The 20211-nt window shown below is 46.0% G+C and overlaps 1 protein-coding gene across 1 annotated transcript in view; it reads right to left on the reverse strand.

The window, feature by feature from the left end:
* LOC139549109 (latent-transforming growth factor beta-binding protein 4-like) overlaps window positions 1-20211 on the reverse strand; it is an 81915-nt gene that overhangs the window by 26893 nt on the left and 34811 nt on the right. Inside the window, exons 6-11 of the mRNA XM_071359245.1 lie at window positions 19166-19402; window positions 12365-12654; window positions 6731-6833; window positions 4539-4601; window positions 2416-2538; window positions 593-769 (exon numbers count right to left, since the gene is read on the reverse strand). Coding sequence (XP_071215346.1) covers window positions 593-769; window positions 2416-2538; window positions 4539-4601; window positions 6731-6833; window positions 12365-12654; window positions 19166-19402 — 993 coding nt within the window. The remainder of the gene's footprint in view (window positions 1-592; window positions 770-2415; window positions 2539-4538; window positions 4602-6730; window positions 6834-12364; window positions 12655-19165; window positions 19403-20211) is intronic.

A 20211-nucleotide genomic window follows, 5' to 3' on the forward strand; every position in this document is an offset into this window, starting at 1 on the left:
CATTGTCCGTAGCTTATGCCTAACCATACCTGCACCGCCACCATGGGGCACTCTGTTCACAACCATGACATAAGCAAACCGCTCGCCCACACAACGCCATACACGTGGTCTGCGGTTGTGAGGCCGGTTGAACGTACTGCCAAATTCTCTACAATGACGTTGGAGGCGGCTTATGGTAGAGAGATTAACATTCAATTCTCTGTCAACAGCTCTGGTGCACATTCCTACAGTCAGCATGCCAGTTGCCCCCAGCACAAGGTGCACCTGTGTAATGAATATGATTGATATGCAACACCTGTCATGTGGATGGAATATCTTGGTAAAGGAGAAATGCTCACTAACAGGGATTTAAACAAATTTGTGCACAACATTTGAAAGAAATAAGCTTTTTTGTGCGTATGGAAATGTTCTGGGATCTTTTATTTCAGCTCATGAAACATGGGACCAACACTTTACATGTTGCGTTTATATTTTTGTTCAGTGTACATACTGTGACTTAGGCAGATGTTAACACTGGGCACTAGCTGCATTATGATTATCCAATGCCGGACCAGTATGATGTGGAGGTTTGAATCAGAATAGGGATGCTCACCTGATCCAAAGTAGGGACACCTCTCACAGTTCTTGCCCCAGGCCTTGCCCACACGGCTGCAGCAGCAGATCTGCTTGGTGATGTTCCTGAGGATGGGCACGGAGCAGCTACCACGGCCAGAGCCAGAGTTTAGGATACGATAGCACTGGCCCTTATCCTCCGAGATCACCTTACGGGCTGCAAGAGGAAGATAGGATGAGGACATGCCAATGGGAGAATGGTGGAGAGAAAATAGCGGTATTATAGCCATACTGAAACAGCTTCATGTCCCAAAAGGCCTCAAGCAAAAGAAGACACCAAACCCAACATGCAGGCTCAACACATGCTGATTGTTGATTCACACATTATCTTGAAATATAATGCTGGTGTACTCTTCGTCTTTGCTTTTTGTATCACAATTTGTGTCACTTCTGGTAGGCATTCTGTTGCTTTAGTCGGGTTAAGAAACAGAAATATTCAACTGAAGACAGACAATGAGTTGCAGAAGTACCACACGTCAGAAAAAACAAGAAATTGGCCAACAAGAAATGTATCGCTGTTAAACCCTCGCTTCAGAGAGCAAGAAAACAGAAAAGCTGAAAGCATTCGCATGAACTTTTTGGCAACACATTATTTAAAGATGACCGCTCAGAGTCAACGATGCACAAAACAAACAGCTTCCAACAGTTAGAGCCAAGAGCTGGGGCGGACTGGATAGAGAGGGTGGCCCCAGACAAGCAGATGCAAACTGCGTCAGATCCAAAGGCAACACACAGGCCAACCAGCATTTCAGAAGCACTGACAATCGTAAAATGCCAGTTAGAATAAGCAGGCCGAGTGTCACAGAACTTCAGGCGCTGTAATGTGATGTTTGTGATGTGCGTATAGATGTGTAATGTATGTTTTATAATACAGCACAGTTAATGTAAAGTACTACTGAATAATGTTCAATCTAAAAGTGTGTGAAAGTTGAACTCATTTTTGGGATGAGCATGAGTAAAGATAATGGACATTTTTATTACATGAGGTAGTTTACCTGTCCTACACAGTGTTTCCCCAGCCGCAGCTGCTAAACTGTTGCCGCCACTCCAAAAGATAGAACACTTTTTTTGGTAGGTAAAACGTTTTCAGTGTAAAGTTAAATGACGAAAACCTGATATAAAGTATGAAGAAAAGATAATGGAGTTATATCTTTTTAAAAATAAGACCACCTTTGAGAACTAAGAATCACCAAAATAAAAACTAGACAGTTAGAGAGAATCAAAAAATAAATAAAAATATAATGATTGATTTTGCTTTTTGTATCCCATTGATTTTGTTCTAATGTTTGAGTCACTCAGATAGCATAAGAACACGGCATAAGCCATGACAAAATGTGTAGAATTGCAGGAAACTAGCTTTAAAACTGCAATTTATTCTCTCAGCCCCATGACAAAATATGTAGAATTGCAAGAAACTAGCTTTAAAACTGTAAAAAAAAAAAAACTTCACAAATGGCAAAATATGTAGAATTACAGGAAAATACCTGTAAAACAAAATGTTTGGGGTCGGTTTGCGCCATTGGCCATGCCCACTACCCCCCCACCCCCCACCTTTGCCACCGCTGCTGGAGGAAAATCCTTGGGGAAACACTGCTAATATCCAACACATCCTAAACACATTCAATTTTCCTCTATCTCTTTACTCAACTTGTTTTTATATGGGAGGTTGTGTGTAATGTTTTGTACAGTTCAGCTCCATAGCACCTCGGCCATGCGTTATTCCTGCTCATTCCAGACACCGCGGCATAGCAGCGCAGCATTCTCTTCCTCTCCTTTGAGCAGGGTGCCCTGTAGGCTACTTACAGATACAGATCCCGTGAGAGGCGTCCAGTATGTATCCTTGCCTGCAGACACAACTATAGCTCCCCCGAGTGTTCACACAGTTGCCGTTCTCACAGAAGCCTGGCTGCAAACACTCATTAACATCTAGGAAGGGAAACACTACGGTCACATCCCTATTCCCTAACCCCATCCACCCATAGGATCCACAAACAGGAAATAGTCATGAACCCTCTTCCTGAAGGCCAGGGGGATAATAGGGCTCCCCACTGATATACTGTACCTGCAGGGGGAGACCCTGGTCACAGAGGACATTAATATTCTGGGGATATTAATAGTGACTGACTTGAAACCCAATGAGGATGGTTAGACATGACAAACATTTGTGCTCAGAGTTAATTCTATGTGAAACAAATACATTTTTATAAACTGTAGTTGTAGCTGAGACCTTGGAAAAACTAGCCCCAACCTGAACTCATAATCTTGGAAACACTCAACTAAAAAGTCTGGCGACATCCAACGTGAGTGTAAACGAAAACCATAACATAAACATATCAGTGTTTATCCAACCCCGTCCTCATCAATATCGTAGCAGCTTACGACACGAGATGTACTGTAACTCTCAGGGAGTTAGGGAGATTGAGTGAGTGATGCAACAGGGCCTGGTGTAGTCATTACTTCTCACACTATCTGGCTCTTCCTGGAGAAATGGTTTTCCAGCAGTCAGGTTATACAACCAACTGGCCTAACATACGCTGCATCTGTTGGGTTATTGGAGTGAGCTGAACTCATCACCAATTCACTGTAGACCTTCTTGCTACAAATAGACATTTAAAGGCAGCGTTGCAAATATGGTTTATATCATTATCTGTCAGAACCTAATCCATTTGAGTTACTATGTTAAATCTTTCTATATAGATGCAGGAGTGAAAAAGTTTCTCCTGCCAAATAACAGTAATATATATACTATATCCATTGAGGCATGTTAGTGAGGTGAATACAGTATGCTCCTTTAAGTTCTTGAATTTAACTTACAGATCAATGTCGTTTTTTTTCTCTCCATTTATATCAGCTGCTAACTAATGTGCATGTACAATATAATACCACGAGCCTCAATGCTATTCTGAAGAATCGCAGGTGATGTTTTTGCAATATGTAATTTATCAACTAAAACTACATGCATGTCATCATACGGATGAGTGGCATGGTGTCACTGTGGCCTGCCCTTGGGTATGTGCACCTCTCAGATCAATAGCAGATTCACCATGAATGAGCACAACCACATTAGTATGTCCCCATCTGAGCGCTATCCCATGTGTTTGGACGAGCCTGAGTGATTCATAGCCAGCATGATAGCATTTGCATGTTACCATCAGCGGAGACTTGTGCTCTGTTTTCTCCGTTCCCTCTCATATCTTATTAGGCTCTACAGAGACAGATGAAGCAGCCATTCCATAGTGGCAGATAATCAAGGCATGGCTCGTGGTTTCAGAGCTTATCACCTCAGACTCTTCAGCGTTCGACAGTAGATCTCTGGGCCAAGTGACAAGACTGGGTTGAATAACGAGCTGCTTCAAAGAGCTTTTCTATGTGTGTGTTTGAGCTGAGCCTATATGGAATACAGTGTGACAAGCTAAGGAGACAGCTGCTGACTCGATGAAGTGATATCATACATTGTTACACTCAAAACATCAAATGAAAATGAGAGAGGTCATATTATGAAGATAGACCATTGCAATGCTTCTCTTTTCCACCCCTATTTCACCTGGTATTTGTTTAAAAATAAATACTGTCAAATATAATTTCATAACATTTCAACACACATCTTTTCCTGTCAGTTCTCCTGTTCCAAAAAGTGTTCTTTGGCTGTCCCCATAGGAAAACCCTTTGAAGAACCCTTTTTGGTTCGAGTTATAACCTTTTTGTTTCCAGGTAGAACCCTTTTGAGTTCCATTTAGAACCCTTTCCACAGAGGGTTCTACATGGAACCCAAAAGAGTTCCACCTGGAAACAAAAAGGTATGGGGACAGTAGAAAAACCCTTTTGGAGCCCTTTTTTTCTAAGATTGTAGAAGACCACCATCATTCTACAGTAAGTGGTATAGTCAGGTGTACTCAGGTGTACTCAGAGGGACTGATGGTACTCACCAACACACTGGGTGCCGTTGATCCTCTCAAATCCAGCCGGACAGCTCCCATCGACTCCGTTTCCTGAAATGGCAATTCACATAATGATGTTTAAATAGCAATACTTGGGAGACCCTGTGTGAGCGCTAATGTTGTAAAGGGAAAGGGGATACCTAGTCATGTAGTGCCAATAGCTGTGTCTACAGTACAATTCACTGGGTCAATCTTTTCTAGACCTTCTTTCTCCTGCAGAGCCTGCACGAGATTTCAGATACTTTTAGTGGTCAATCTGTGTGTACTGTACAGTTCCTGATCCCACCATGGAAGACGAGCAGCATGTAGCGCCACAGAGAGAGAGCCAAGCGTACAGGAGCCATGGGATACACCGGAGTGCTCTGGGTCAACTAAATCAAGCAAAGCAAATAAAGTTTTTTTTTACCATACGAGCATGATGACTCACCGTCAGTCTAGAGTGGAAAATACACTCTTATCTAACATTGGCTATCAACCCCATCTCCAGCGAGCTATGTTACTCCCAATTGTTTGCTGGACTGTTGGCAGCCTAAATCACACAATATTGGTCACCTGTCTGCTAACAATCTCCCTCCCAGCTGTCTCTCCTCTCACATCAAACAAAGCTCTATTTGGAGGACTTTTGCAGTCTTGGGAGACAAGTGGGAAGTTGTGAAGTAACTTGAGGTTGCAGAGTAAAGATTCAAAGGACATTCCTCAAAGGAAATGGAAAGGAGAAAGTACTTAGTGTTTCAAACGACTGTGATCCCAGGCCAGAGTTTTGGACAAGGCCTCTATTGTTCGGTATTAACCATTTATTTATGGTAATGTTTGGAGAATTGTTTGCACGGAGGGAGAAATTGCAATTGAGGAGGTTTCATTCGTAGTCTAAATCAAAATGAGGAAAACCATGCATATCTTCCCGGTTGTTGAACAGAAAGAAAAAACGCCTTGTTTGGTGATTTACTTCCACGTGTTTGTATTTATCAGTGACCCTACAGAGCAGGCGACATAATGTTCTGTATTTCTTACGGGCTCTGGCTAAGCGTGGAGTCAATCTGTTACATAATATGTCCATTACTGATAACAGCAATAATAATGTGGAATAGTATGAATTCCCTGTTAGTTAACAGGAACAGATACAAACAAGACCATGTTGATTTCTGGGCATTGCTATCTAAAACAAGTCATTTTTCTTTTACCGGGATGGCTTTAGGAGAGTTACCTAAAACATTCTCAGGACTGTCTGGATTCCTGTTCAAATGAATAGTGGTGATGAAAGAAGTTGAAAACAGAACATTAGCTCACTACTTTTTGACATGATGTTGATATGGTCTAGGAGGGGAGAGGGCAAAGCCAACTTAATGACAAATATGGCCAAGAGAAAAGTACATTCCATTCAGGTTAGTCAGGTCTGGAGTAAAACATGTCAACAACTGTATGTACTGTTTATAACTAGTTAATAATTTGATACTGTAATACGTAAGTTCTTATTTAATTTCAGACAACAGAGCAAGGCCATCTGGTTTAAGGTTTCTAAAAGGAATTCCACTCCAATCTGAAGCACTCCTGTCTTTCGAAAAACCAAAGTCAATGTCAATAAGGTAGTGAAGAGGAGATTAACAAGAAGAAGCTGTTAGGCTAGCCACTATACTGTAGCATGGGACATACCATTAAAAAAATGTATTTAAGTGTCACACAATAATACAAAAAATGTATTATGGACCACTCAAATTAAGTTTTGAGACACTAAAAACAATCATAGTCAAACATGGCATAGCTGTCATCTACAATACATTACTTAATCTACACATGTATACATAAACAAAAAACAAAGTGCATATGATCATAGTGTACAACAAGTGTTACTATTTGTTGATTGTTGCACCTGGGATTACTAATCAGCAGTGACCTCCCCATTTGTTTCTGGTATACAATGATTGGTTTTGAGATGAGAGGAGGGATAGGTACACAAAGGGGACAGAAGGTGGGGGGATAAAAAGGATTAACCAGTTTTGTGATAGAAAGACTGAAAGGAGAGGACAAGTGTACTTGCCTAGTTAAATAAAGGTTCAATTCAAAAACCTTGTAAAAAAAGAAAAGAGAGATACGGACAAAAGGCCAAGCTTCACTTTAAAGGAGAACTGGGACAGGGCACACTGTAGAAGTCAGGTCGGTGACTACCAGAGGGGGGGTTTTACCTGTGTTAGGGGGACATAGGACACACTCGTTGATGCCCCAGGCCAGTCCAATCCCTCGGCAGCAGGTGTCCTGACTCCTGAGTCCTGGGAGAGGTGAGCTGCACTGAGGGGTATAGGAGAAGGAAGAGCATTGGATTTAAACTGGCACAACCACAATGAGAAATGCCACCTATTTCTATTGGCTTGCTTAAGACTTAGCTACATCATTTAATGCATATTACATATATACAGGTAACTGCCAAAATAAAGGAAACACCAACATAAAGTGTCTTAATAGGGTGTTGGGCCACCACGAGGCACCAGAACAGCTTCAATGCACCTTCTAGCCATGGTAGCCAAAATAATGGGCAACTGGGTCTGCTCAGCATTTTTATACATGACCCTAAGCATGATGGGATGTTAATTCCACACCTGTGTGGAAGCACCTGCTTCCAATATACTTTGTATCCCTCATTTTTTATTTTTTATTTTTTATTTCACCTTTATTTAACCAGGTAGGCTAGTTGAGAACAAGTTCTCATTTGCAACTGCGACCTGGCCAAGATAAAGCATAGCAGTGTGAACAGACAACACAGAGTTACACATGGAGTAAACAATAAACAAGTCAATAACATGGTAGAAAAAAAGAGAATCTATATACAATGTGTGCAAAAGGCATGAGGTAGGCAATAAATCGAATAATTACAATTTAGCAGATTAACACTGGAGTGATAAATCATCAGATAATCATGTGCAAGAAGAGATATTGGTACTGGTGTGCAAAAGAGCAGAAAAGTAAATAAATAAAAGCAGTATGGGGGGTGAGGTAGGTAAATTGGGTGGGTAGTTTACAGATGGACTATGTACAGCTGCAGCGATCGGTTAGCTGCTCGGATAGCAGATTTTTAAAGTTGTTGAGGGAGATAAAAGTCTCCAACTTCAGAGATTTTTGCAATTCGTTCCAGTCGCAGGCAGCAGAGAACTGGAAGGAAAGGCGTCCAAATGAGGTTTTAGCTTTAGGGATGATCAGTGAGATACACCTGCTGGAGCGCGTGCTGCGGGTGGGTGTAGCCATCGTGACCAGTGAACTGAGATAAGGCGGCACTTTACCTAGCATAGCCTTGTAGATGACCTGGAGCCAGTGGGTCTGACGACGAACATGTAGCGAGGGCCAGCCGACTAGGGCATACAGGTCGCAGTGGTGGGTCGTATAAGGTGCTTTAGTAACAAAACGAATGGCACTGTGATAAACTGCATCCAGTTTGCTGAGTAGAGTGTTGGAAGCTATTTTGTAGATGACATCGCCGAAGTCGAGGATCGGCAGGATAGTCAGTTTTACTAGGGTAAGTTTGGCGGCGTGAGTGAAGGAGGCTTTGTTGCGGAATAGAAAGCCGATTCTTGATTTGATTTTGGATTGGAGATGTTTGATATGAGTCTGGAAGGAGAGTTTGCAGTCTAGCCAGACACCTAGGTACTTATAGATGTCCACATATTCTAGGTCGGAACCGTCCAGGGTGGTGATGCTAGTCGGGCGTGCGGGTGCAGGCAGCGAACGGTTGAAAAGCATGCATTTGGTTTTACTAGCGTTTAAGAGCAGTTGGAGGCCACGGAAGGAGTGTTGTATGGCATTGAAGCTCGTTTGGAGGTTAGATAGCACAGTGTCCAAGGAAGGGCCGGAAGTATATAGAATGGTGTCGTCTGCGTAGAGGTGGATCAGGGAATCGCCCGCAGCAAGAGCAACATCATTGATGTATACAGAGAAAAGAGTCGGCCCGAGAATTGAACCCTGTGGTACCCCCATAGAGACTGCCAGAGGACCGGACAACATGCCCTCCGATTTGACACACTGAACTCTGTCTGCAAAGTAGTTGGTGAACCAGGCAAGGCAGTCATTAGAAAAACCGAGGCTACTGAGTCTGCCGATAAGAATATGGTGATTGACAGAGTCGAAAGCCTTGGCCAGGTCGATGAAGACGGCTGCACAGTAATGTCTTTTATCGATGGCGGTTATGATGTCGTTTAGTACCTTGAGCGTGGCTGAGGTGCACCCGTGACCGGCTCGGAAACCGGATTGCACAGCGGAGAAGGTACGGTGGGATTCGAGATGGTCAGTGATCTGTTTGTTGACTTGGCTTTCGAAGACCTTAGATAGGCAGGGCAGGATGGATATAGGTCTGTAACAGTTTGGGTCCAGGGTGTCTCCCCCTTTGAAGAGGGGGATGACCGCGGCAGCTTTCCAATCCTTGGGGATCTCAGATGATACGAAGGAGAGGTTGAACAGGCTGGTAATAGGGGGTGCGACAATGGCGGCGGACAGTTTCAGAAATAGGGGGTCCAGATTGTCAAGCCCAGCTGATTTGTATGGGTCCAGGTTTTCCAGCTCTTTCAGAACATCTGCTATCTGGATTTGGGTAAAGGAGAAGCTGGGGAGGCTTGGGCGAGTAGCAGCGGGGGGGGCGGGGCTGTTGGCCAAGGTTGGAGTCGCCAGGAAGAAGGCATGGCCAGCCATTGAGAAATGCTTGTTGAAGTCTTCGATTATCACGGATTTATCGGTGGTGACCGTGTTACCTAGCCTCAGTGCAGTGGGCAGCTGGGAGGAGGTGCTCTTGTTCTCCATGGACTTTACAGTATCCCAGAACTTTTTGGAGTTAGAGCTACAGGATGCGAATTTCTGCTTGAAAAAGCTGGCCTTTGCTTTCCTGACTGACTGCGTGTATTGGTTCCTGACTTCCCTGAACAGTTGCATATCGCGGGGGCTCTTCGATGCTATTGCAGTTCGCCACAGGATGTTTTTGTGCTGGTCGAGGGCAGTCAGGTCTGGAGTGAACCAAGGGCTATATCTGTTCTTGGTTCTGCATTTTTTGAACGGAGCATGCTTGTCTAATATGGTGAGGAAGTAACATTTAAAGAATGACCAGGCATCCTCAACTGACGGGATGAGGTCAATATCCTTCCAGGGTACCCGGGCCAGGTCGATTAGAAAGGCCTGCTCGCAGAAGTGTTTTAGGGAGCGTTTGACAGTGATGAGGGGTGGTCGTTTGACCGCAGACCCGTGGCGGATACAGGCAATGAGGCAGTGATCGCTGAGATCTTGATTGAAGACAGCAGAGGTGTATTTGGAGGGCAGGTTGGTCAGGATAATGTCTATTAGGGTGCCCATGTTTACGGATTTAGGGTTGTACCTGGTGGGTTCCTTGATGATTTGTGTGAGATTGAGGGCATCAAGCTTGGATTGTAGGACTGCCGGGGTGTTAAGCATATCCCAGTTTAGGTCACCTAACAGAACAAACTCTGAAGCTAGATGGGGAGCGATCAATTCACAGATGGTGTCCAGGGCACAGCTGGGAGCTGAGGGGGGTCGGTAGCAGGCGGCAACAGTGAGAGACTTATTTCTGGAGAGATTAATTTTTAAAATTAGAAGTTCGAACTGTTTGGGCATAGACCTGGAAAGTATGACAGAACTTTGCAGGCTATCTCTGCAGTAGATTGCAACTCCTCCCCCTTTGGCAGTTCTATCTTGACGGAAAGTGTTATAGTTGGGTATGGAAATCTCAGAATTTTTGGTGGCCTTCCTAAGCCAGGATTCGGACACGGCAAGGACATCAGGATTGGCAGAGTGTGCTAAAGCGGTGAGTAAGGCAAACTTAGGGAGGAGGCTTCTGATGTTGACATGCATGAGGCCAAGGCTTTTTCGATCGCAGAAGTCAACAAATGAGGGTGACTGGGGACATGCAGGGCCTGGGTTTACCTCCACATCACCCGAGGAACAGAGGAGTAGTAGGATGAGGGTGCGGCTAAAGGCTATCAAAACTGGTCGCCTAGAGCGTTGGGGACAAAGAATAAAAGGAGCAGATTTATGGGCGTGGTAGAATAGAGTCTGGGCATAATGTGCAGACAGGGGTATGGAGGGGCGCGGGTACAGCGGAGGCAAGCCCAGGCACTGGGTGATGATAAGAGAGGTTGTATCTCTGGACATGCTGGTCTCAATGGGTGAGGTCACCGCATGTGTGGGGGGTGGGACAAAGGGGGTATCAGAGGTACGGAGAGTGGAACTACAGGGTCCATTGCAAACCAAAACAATGACAATGAAAACTAGCCTGAACAACAGTATGCAAGGCATATTGATATTTGAGAGAGACATACAATAAGGCATAAAGTGATTGCAGGTCTTGATTGGGAGAGCTAGCTAAAACAACAGGTAAGATAACAGCAGCAATAACAGGGTGCTAGTCTGACACAGCAACAACAGGTAAAAAATGGCGATGACTAGGCAGAGAGGGTCGGATTAACTACACACAGATCCTGAGTTAAAGCACAGAGCCGACAGATAAGACACAAATAAACAGAATGGAGTACCGTGAATTAATGGACAGTCAAGCATGCATCAGCTATGTAGCCAAGTGATCATAGTGTCCAGGGGGCAGCCGTAGATGGAGCAGAGGAGGCCTCCACTAAGCTAGCACGCGGCGTGTAAAGTTAGTAGCCCGGGGGGTGGTCTGCTCAGACGGAGGGGGTCTGCTCAGACGTGGTTGTGTCGACAGAGAATCCAAGCCAGATGGCGATGGCGAAAGAGAGGTTGTGAATTGTAGAATAGTGTTTGCTAACTGGTGCTAGCTTCGTGGCAGTGGCACTAGCTCTTCAGCTAGCCGGCAGATGGGCCTAGCTCGAGGCTAGCTCAAGGCTAACTGGTGCTTGCTTCGGGACAGAGGTGTTAGCCAGTAGTAGCCACTCGGTTGCAGCTAGCTAGCTGTGATGATACGGTGTAATTGTCCAGAGCTTGCGTCAGGAATCCGGTGATGTGGTAGAGAAAAAGCAGTCCTATATGCTCTGGGTTGATATCGCGCTTGCAGCTAGCCGGCAGATGGGCCTAGCTCGAGGCTAGCTCAAGGCTAACTGGTGCTTGCTTCGGGACAGAGGTGTTAGCCAGTAGTAGCCACTCGGTTGCAGCTAGCTAGCTGTGATGATACGGTGTAATTGTCCAGAGCTTGCGTCAGGAATCCGGTGATGTGGTAGAGAAAAAGCAGTCCTATATGCTCTGGGTTGATATCGCGCTGCAGCTAGCCGGCAGATGGGCCTAGCTCGAGGCTAGCTCAAGGCTAACTGGTGCTTGCTTCGGGACAGAGGTGTTAGCCAGTAGTAGCCACTCGGTTGCAGCTAGCTAGCTGTGATAATACGGTGTAATTGTCCAGAGCTTGCGTCAGGAATCCGGTGATGTGGTAGAGAAAAAGCAGTCCTATATGCTCTGGGTTGATATCGCGCTTGCAGACTGGCAGGTATCGGCCCGGTATTGAAGCTGGCTGTGTCCGAGTTAAGGGCGAAGACCGCAGCAGTGGCTAACTGACTACTAGCTAGTAGCTAGTTATCTGGCTAGCTTCTGATTGGGGTTACGGTTCAAAAGTATATAAAAAATAGCAGGTCCGTACCACATTGGGTGAGGCGGAATGTAGGAATGTATATTCAGTTCCTAGATGGAAAGTGAAATTAAAATAAATACGAAATGTATACGAAAAATACGAATACTATTTACACGGGACAAGACAGGACAAAGACACATCCGACTGCTACGCCATTCTTGGATTCAATTTACTCAAGTGTTTCATTTATTTTGGCAGTTATCTGTAGGAATCAATAGTAGAAGTAATTTTGAGTTCTCACCTGGCCGTTGCGGACCTCCCTGAAGCAGTACTTGAACCCGGAGGATTCTGTGTAGGTGGAGTCACCGTGGAGGGTCTGGGCCTGGACTCTGGGTTTGGGTGGTGGGGCTTCGGCCCTCTCCCCTGGCAGAACACTGGTCCTGGCCCCCGAGAGGCCTGCTGACCAGGTGACCATCTCCGACTGCTCCCTAACTGTGCCTGGCCCATACCCCACCTTCAGCACCTGGTGGATCTTCACGCTTGCCTCTGGGGGGTGCTGCACCCGCACCTTGACCATGGATAAGCCAGACGCTGGGGGGAGGGAGAGACGGGAATGGGGTTTAGGGGTTAGCTAGTGGGGGTTAGCATTAGCAAACACTGCTGACTCCATACAGTCTCTGCACAGAGCCTGACCTGACCCGTTGTGCCTCCAGGGGTCAGAGGTCATCCTATGACAGACCTCTCACTTGAACTATGTCCTGGTGGTTCACATTTGCCAACAGCTGAATGGTTGACTTTGCATTTTTGTGCTGACGGCTAACTAAGGAAGTGGATATGAATGGGAGCTGCCATGTATGTGAGGTGCCTTTGGTGCGTGATACAAAGTCTTTGATGTGGTTTCAATTCAAAGTTACATTTTGAATGGCGGTCTTTAGCCAGTCCATTTGTTAGGAAGCGAGTGTGAAGCCCTGTTACTATAGCAGATCTTAAGAATCAAAGGAGGGTGTGTGTGCGGTATCCACCCCCCTGTATGTCTGAAAATTGAGTGGTTGTTCTCCTAAAACATACTATTACTGTGAGTCATGATGGCAGCCTCTCATCGTTTAAAGACTGGAGTGGAAACGTTGGCACAACGTTTCCCCCACGGTGAAGCCACTACACTGCCAAGAGGCCCAGACTGAGCGGAAGGCCAGACCCTGACTCATATCTCAACCTTTTCTTGGGCTTTATTTACAGACTAAAAAGGCAAGGAGATAATGAGTTAACTCTGGGTGACTGAATGTCCCAGATCTGTTTGTACTAAAGGAACAGTTGTGTACAGTTTGTTCTAGGTTGAAAAAATTAGAATGCGAAAAACAAGGCTCATTAAAATCAAGACCCAGGACCTTGGACTCTTTACCTCCTAACTATCCGTAATATCAGACCCATAGGACCTGGTTTACTATTCAGGGCTTTACGCAACTGTTTACACGGGGGCCCTGGAGATATGCAGCCAACATAATGTTTCATTTACAGATGCAGTTTGGAAAGTTTTTTTTACATTTGCCCCAAAACAATGAGAGTGCAAATGGGTCTTTTGTTCTATGATCGTGCTATGGATTTTACAAGGCTCACTTGCTGAACTCCACAACACGGCTGCATCAATTATAAAAAGCGGAGACAATGGCACCATATCAGAGACAGTGTTTTGGAACCAAACATGTCTCAGGTGTTCGCTCTATGTGGTTAACAAGCAATCCCACTGTCTTACCCCTGCAGGATTTCCCATAACTGTTCATAGACTAACTCTGAGATCATTTGGAATTACTCGCTGATGGTCTACACCCCACTTGAGTTGTGACAAGATGTTTTTAATTGCCAATTCACTATTTCACACTGTCTGGCCGTGACATACAGCACAGTATTACAGTAATGGCCGACCTCGTCCTCACAGCTTGTTCTGACAGCATAACAGAGGTGTCCTTTGTTTAGCACGCATAAAAAATAAAGGTGACCTCACAAGGTACACGCATGAAAAGTTTGCCGTTTAGTCACAAGGAGATGAAAACAGAGCAGGCATCAGCCCTCCTAAATACACTCCACCTCAAGTGAAGAGAGGAAATGTTCACCACAGGCTGAATACCCCTTAGGGGTGGTACAATTGATGGATGTCAAACTGCGGTTGTGATGCTAAATTGCATCACAAGTTGCCAAGGAAATAGAGTGTAAGAGTCCTGGCTGCGCTAGAAAAATATCAGTGTAGCAAACTTGCCATTAGAAAGAGGTACAGTATATTGCTGATACAAGTAGATTTGTGAGATGTGCATGGACAACGATGTTTTATGATAAACACTACAGATTAGAGCCCCACAGTGGAGGTGTCGCAATACCCATAAAACCTTGCGGTCAAACAGGGAAATGGTTCCAATCGTTTTTCCATGGGGAATTTTAGAAACATAAGGGCTGTGTTTTGTGTAGGCTTACCCTGGCGTGACGTTTTGATAACTGTGTAAATCTCTCTCAGACAGACAAGGCAATTTTTATCAATATATTCATCTCTATTTACTCTCAGATTCGAAACTGCTAATTAGCATCAAAGTAGACATCAGGAAAGATTACATATCCCTGCAAGCTCCTGCACATCATCTCTATGTCACACCCTGATCTGTTTCACCTGTCTTTGTGATAGTCTCCACCTTCCTCCCGGTGTCGCCCATCTTCCCCATTATCCCCTGTGTATTTATACCTGTGTTCTCTGTTTGTCTGTTGCCAGTTCGTTTTGTTCATCAAACCTACCAGCGGTTTTCCCCTTGCTATTGTCTTGTCTATAGTTCCTGGTTTTCTAGTTTTCCCGGTTTTGACCTTTCTGCCTGCCCTGACCATGAGCCTGCCTGTCATTCTGTACCTTTGCCCCACTACTCTGGATTACCGACCTTTGCCTGACCTGACCCTGAGCCTGCCTGCCGTCCTGTGCCTTTGCCTGCCCGTGTTCGATTTAATAAACTTTTGTTACTTCGACACTGTCTACACCTGGGTCTTACCTTCAAACGTGATAGTACGAACTGGCCATGACTGACCCAGCAGACTCGGACCAGCTTCACAACGCCATCTCCTCACAAGGAGCCACCATTGCTAGGCATGAGGAGTTGCTTTGTGGCCTTGTGGAAGGGGTCCAGACCTTTGCCGAACGCCATGCCCAAGCGTTGAAGAGACAGCCTACCACGATGGTAATCTCACATCTCTCCTCAGTAGCCCAGCTGTCAGCAGCGCCGCCTCACCGGTCATCCCAGGTTTCCCGGGAACCTCGCTTACCTCCCCCGGAACGCTTCGATGGAGAGCCGGGCACCTGTCGGACGTTTCTCGCTCAGTGTGCACTCATCATCGAGCTTCAGCGCTCCTCCTTCCCCTCGGACCGCTCTAAGATAGCGAACCTCATCACGCTGATGTCCGGGAGGGCTCTTGCCTGGGCTACGGCAGTATGGGAACAACAGCCGGCCATATGCTTCAGTCTGGAGGAGTTTGTGGTGGAGGTCAAAAAGGTTTTTGATGCCCCATTGTCCGGGAGAGAGGCTGCCCGGAAGAACTCCAGCTTCGGCAGGAATCCTGAGGTGTTGCAGATTATGCGGTGGATTTCCGCACGTTGGCAGCGGAAAGTGCCTGGAACACGGAAGTGCTGTTCGACATGTTCCTGCACAGAGTATCGGAAGAATTGAAGGACGAGCTTGCAGCCTGGGAACTACAGACGGATTGCGATTCCCTCATCGCCTTGACCATCAGGCTTGATGGGCGACTACGGGAACGAAGGAGGGAGAGGAGATTCGATTGCACTCGCCCGTCCAAGAATTCCACCTCGCCTACGAGGCATCTCGGAAGTCCCCAACGGCCCCGTTGCCGAGAGAACCCGAGGCTACCCAAGTTCCCCCGAGAGTCGCCAAAGACTGCCGATTCACCTCTTCCCGAGCCTATGCAACAAGGCAGAGCTGGGTTGTCTCCAGCTGAACGGCTATACAGGCTCAAAACCAAGAGTCATCATTTGAGTCAACCTGTCCACTAAAACCAGGCTCACTGGCAGGAGCGAGTACTCTGGTGGGACATATGGGGAACTTTTCTTCTTCCCTTATTCGCACCCCTTTTCATGCGATTTTGCTGTGGGGGAACCAGTCGAGATCGCTCCGGGTCCCCATCGACTCTGGGGCCGATGAGAGCTTTTTGGACTCTACGCTGGCTTCCGAGCTGGGCATCCCCACTCAGCCCCTCTCCATTCCCATGGACGTTAGAGCACTGGACAGGCGCTCTATAGCCCGGGTCACCCACAACACCACTCCATACAACTTACGTGTGGCAGGGAACCACAGCGAGGCTATCCAGTTCCTGCTCGTTAAGTCTCCTCAGACTCCCGTGGTATTGGGATTCTCCTGGCTCCAGCGACACAATCCCCTCATTAACTGGTCTACTGGTGCCATCATGGGCTGGAGCCCGTTCTGCCACGCCCATTGCCTGAAGTTAGCACAACCTGCCCCGGGATGTCTTCCTGAGGGCTCGGAAGTCGTTACGGACCTCTCCGCCATTCCCGCGGAGTATCAGGACCTCCGGGAGGTGTTCAACAAGGCCCGGGCCACTTCGCTTCCGCCGCACCGACCTTATGACTGCGGGATTGACCTTCACCCTAGCATGACTCCACCCCGGGGATGACTGTACTCTCTGTCGGGATCAGAGACCAAGGCGATGGAAACCTACATTGGGGACTCCCTAGCTGTAGGATTCATCCGACCTTCTTCTTCTCCTGCCGGCGCAGGGTTCTTCTTTGTGGAGAAAAAGGACAAGACCCTGTGCCCATGCATCGACTACCGGGGTCTCAATGACATAACGGTGAAGAACCGCTACCCCTCATCTCCTCGGCATTCGAGCCGCTCCAGGGGGCCACCGTGTTTTCCAAGCTGGATCTACGTAACACCTACCACCTGGTGCGGATACGGGAAGGGGACAAGTGGAAGACCGCCTTCAACATGGCCTGCGATCACTACGAGTATTTGGTCATGCCATTTGGCCTTACCAACGCCCCTGCTGTGTTCTGTTTCACCTGTCTTTGTGATTGTCTCCACCGCCCTCCAGGTCTCACCCATCTTCCCCATTATCCCCTGTATATTTATACCTGTGTTCTCTGTTTATCTGTTGCCAGTTCGTTTTGTTCATTTCTTTTTGTTTGCACCACTACTCTGGATTACCGACCTCTGCCTGACCTGAGCCTGCCTGCCGTCCTGTACCTTTGCCTGCCCGTGTTCGATTTAATAAACTTGTGTTACTTCGACACTGTCTGCACCTGGGTCTTACCTTCAAACCTGATCCTCTAGCTGACAGATATTGTGTCAATTTAAAACTTGCACAAGACAGTTCACAAAATTCTCAATTAAAAAAAATGTTGCCAATTTATTCATTACTAAATGTAGCTAGCATTAGATAGTTAATCCAGAGATTCTTACCTTTGCCTCGATTCGGCAGTCTCGTCCATATAATCATGGCATTTGTAGTTCTTTATGATAGTCACATTAGCAGCTAATTAGCATTTCATTTTTGGGGAGTAGATACAGGCGAATATATTGATAAAAGTCACCTTGTCCTAGAGAGATTTACACTGTTATCAAAATGTCACACCAGGGTAAGCATACACGAAACAGAGCCCTTATTTTAAGTGTTTCTAAAATCCCCTATGGGAAAAATGAATGGTGGAAAAATGATTGCTGTTTGATTGATTGCTGTTTCCTTGTTTGACCGCTAGGCTTTATGGGTATTATGACTCATACTGTGGTACTCTATTGGCAGGCCAGCTAAGTCTAAGACCCCTCTATCAACGTAGGTCTCCTCAGTGAGGTTGCGTAAGCACTCAGATCTCCACTCCCAAACACTCTCCCAGCCCTGGAACAGAGCGTGGACTTTTGGAAGCAGCGCGTCAACATAATTGAGCCCGACATTTCTTTTGTTAGTATGAGTTTAGCATATTGTTTAGATTTCACTGTCATAAACTTTTGGTTGTGTTTCACCAACCCCCCCCCCCCTCGGAGCGATCACAAGCCACACTGATGTCGTAGGGCTTTATAGAGCATGGACAAATACACATGCGCTCAGAGTTGCATTTTTATGATAACATCTTTAAAGGCAGCAGAAGATTACCAACCATATTGCATCCTAAAACAAGTGTCATCTAACTGCAGGGTAACTGCTAAAGCTTCAGATTTCACCGACTGCGTAGTTAGTAGTGATTGGCGAATATGATGACGTACATTTTCCAGGGCCTCAATACCGCCATGCAGGGAAACGTCAGTGTTTTTCTTTTCTTCATGTTGTACAAATATACTTCACCATCTGAGAGTGTATGTCAACTGATACAATTTGGTCAGAAACATCTGGCTGTCATAACATCCAAAATTCACATTTGGCAAGACAGTGAGAGTATTCGTAAGTAGCCGAATCGGAGTGTTCTCATACGCATTGTAATGATGTTAAAACAATGGGAAATGTGTGATTGTCTCAGAGACCTAGAGGAATTCCTGTCCGTGTTTCTAGGCTTATTACCTATTGGCACTGAGAGGTACAATTTAAGTGTTGAGTCCTGGCCAAGGGAAAACAGTCATGTATAACTGTCATCTTTAGCTCAGCACACACGGTGCAGTTTGAATGTAATTCATCTACAGGAAAGACGTGTGTAACTGTGTGACGTGTGAACCTTAGTTGACCATTTTTGCACATTCAAAGCCAAACCACAGATGACTAATGTCAGACGAAAGCATACTTTTTTTATGCATTATTAGGCAATTAATGATGGTTCATTTGAAAATTTGGAAAAATGCTGTTAGCTATGATTGTCAAATGTATTTGATCAACATGTCAGAATCACACCTCAATATGCAGAGAATTAGCTGTTGTTGTGCTCATTCAAGAGCTCTTCCTTCTTCTATTTGATATGAATCTCAGTCTTACTGTCAAGGAGAGGATCCTTCACTAGAGACATTGGTCTCTGCTTTAAAGATTTGTGTCTAATGTATTAATTTAAGAGCAACTTGTGTTTCATTCATCACCATTCAGATCCCACCGCTGCCACAAATGAGGCTGGCCTTGTCACACTTACCACCGCTGGGCTGACTGTGGCTCTGCTGCTGGCTCTGCAGGGGGAGAATGTACTCCGACTGGGTCAGCAGCTGCTGACTGGCCAGCACCGAGGTGATGCGCGGAGGCTTCTCAATGTCATTGGTGGAGGGCGTGGCCACGGGGATGTGGCAGAACTTGCCGGTGAAGGTTGGCGGGCAGAGGCAGCGGTCCTTCTGGATGCAGACCCCTCCATTTTGACACAACATGGGGCACAGGACTAGAGGAGAAACAGAGGAGGGAGGGAGGGAGGGAGGGGGAGAGACAAACAGAATGGCTCTGTTAACTGTGACCAGATTGAGGGAGAAACACGGAGTCCAAGACATCAACAACTGAAATAGAACTCTGGAGCTTCGAGAAACTATAACCCTCTCGTTTTATGTCCTGTAGTGATTTCTATGGTTCAGGTACCATTAGGGCCAAGAGTTCCTCCCTGTTGCGGTTCAAATGTAACAACACAAACTCACGATTCAGATACAATCCGACTACAAAACCAAGGGCAGAGTCAAACAATTTTACGCCTACCTAGCCAACCAAGACAACAAGAGAAAACCTCCAACACATGTCCTTGTGACAGAGATAATTGATAGACCGTTTGGGCACACTGTAAACAATGCCATTCAAAACAACACTGATTGGTTACAGAGCACACAAATACAATCTTTACATTGTGTCCCCCTTTTTTACCACAATGAATGGAAAACAAGCAGCACTCTGACGAAAACCATGTCTCTGCTTATTATGCCCACCAGCACATGCTTTCCATATCACATGGCTGTGTTGTATTAATGCTCATAATAATAATAACATTGGAAAGCTTGGCCCTGGCCCATGCCCAAGTCCATGGAAATTACTTTACAACAGCACTGCAGCTAGGCAGAGAGAGAGAGAGAGAGAGAGAGAGAGAGAGAGAGAGAGAGAGAGAGAGAGAGAGAGAGAGAGAGAGAGAGAGAGAGAGAGAGAGAGAGAGAGAGAGAGAGAGATGGAGAGAGAGAGAGAGCGAGAGAGAGATGGTGAGAGAGAGAGAGA

Source organism: Salvelinus alpinus, chromosome 22 (assembly GCF_045679555.1).
Source record: "Salvelinus alpinus chromosome 22, SLU_Salpinus.1, whole genome shotgun sequence".
Taxonomy (NCBI): Eukaryota; Metazoa; Chordata; class Actinopteri; order Salmoniformes; family Salmonidae; genus Salvelinus; species Salvelinus alpinus.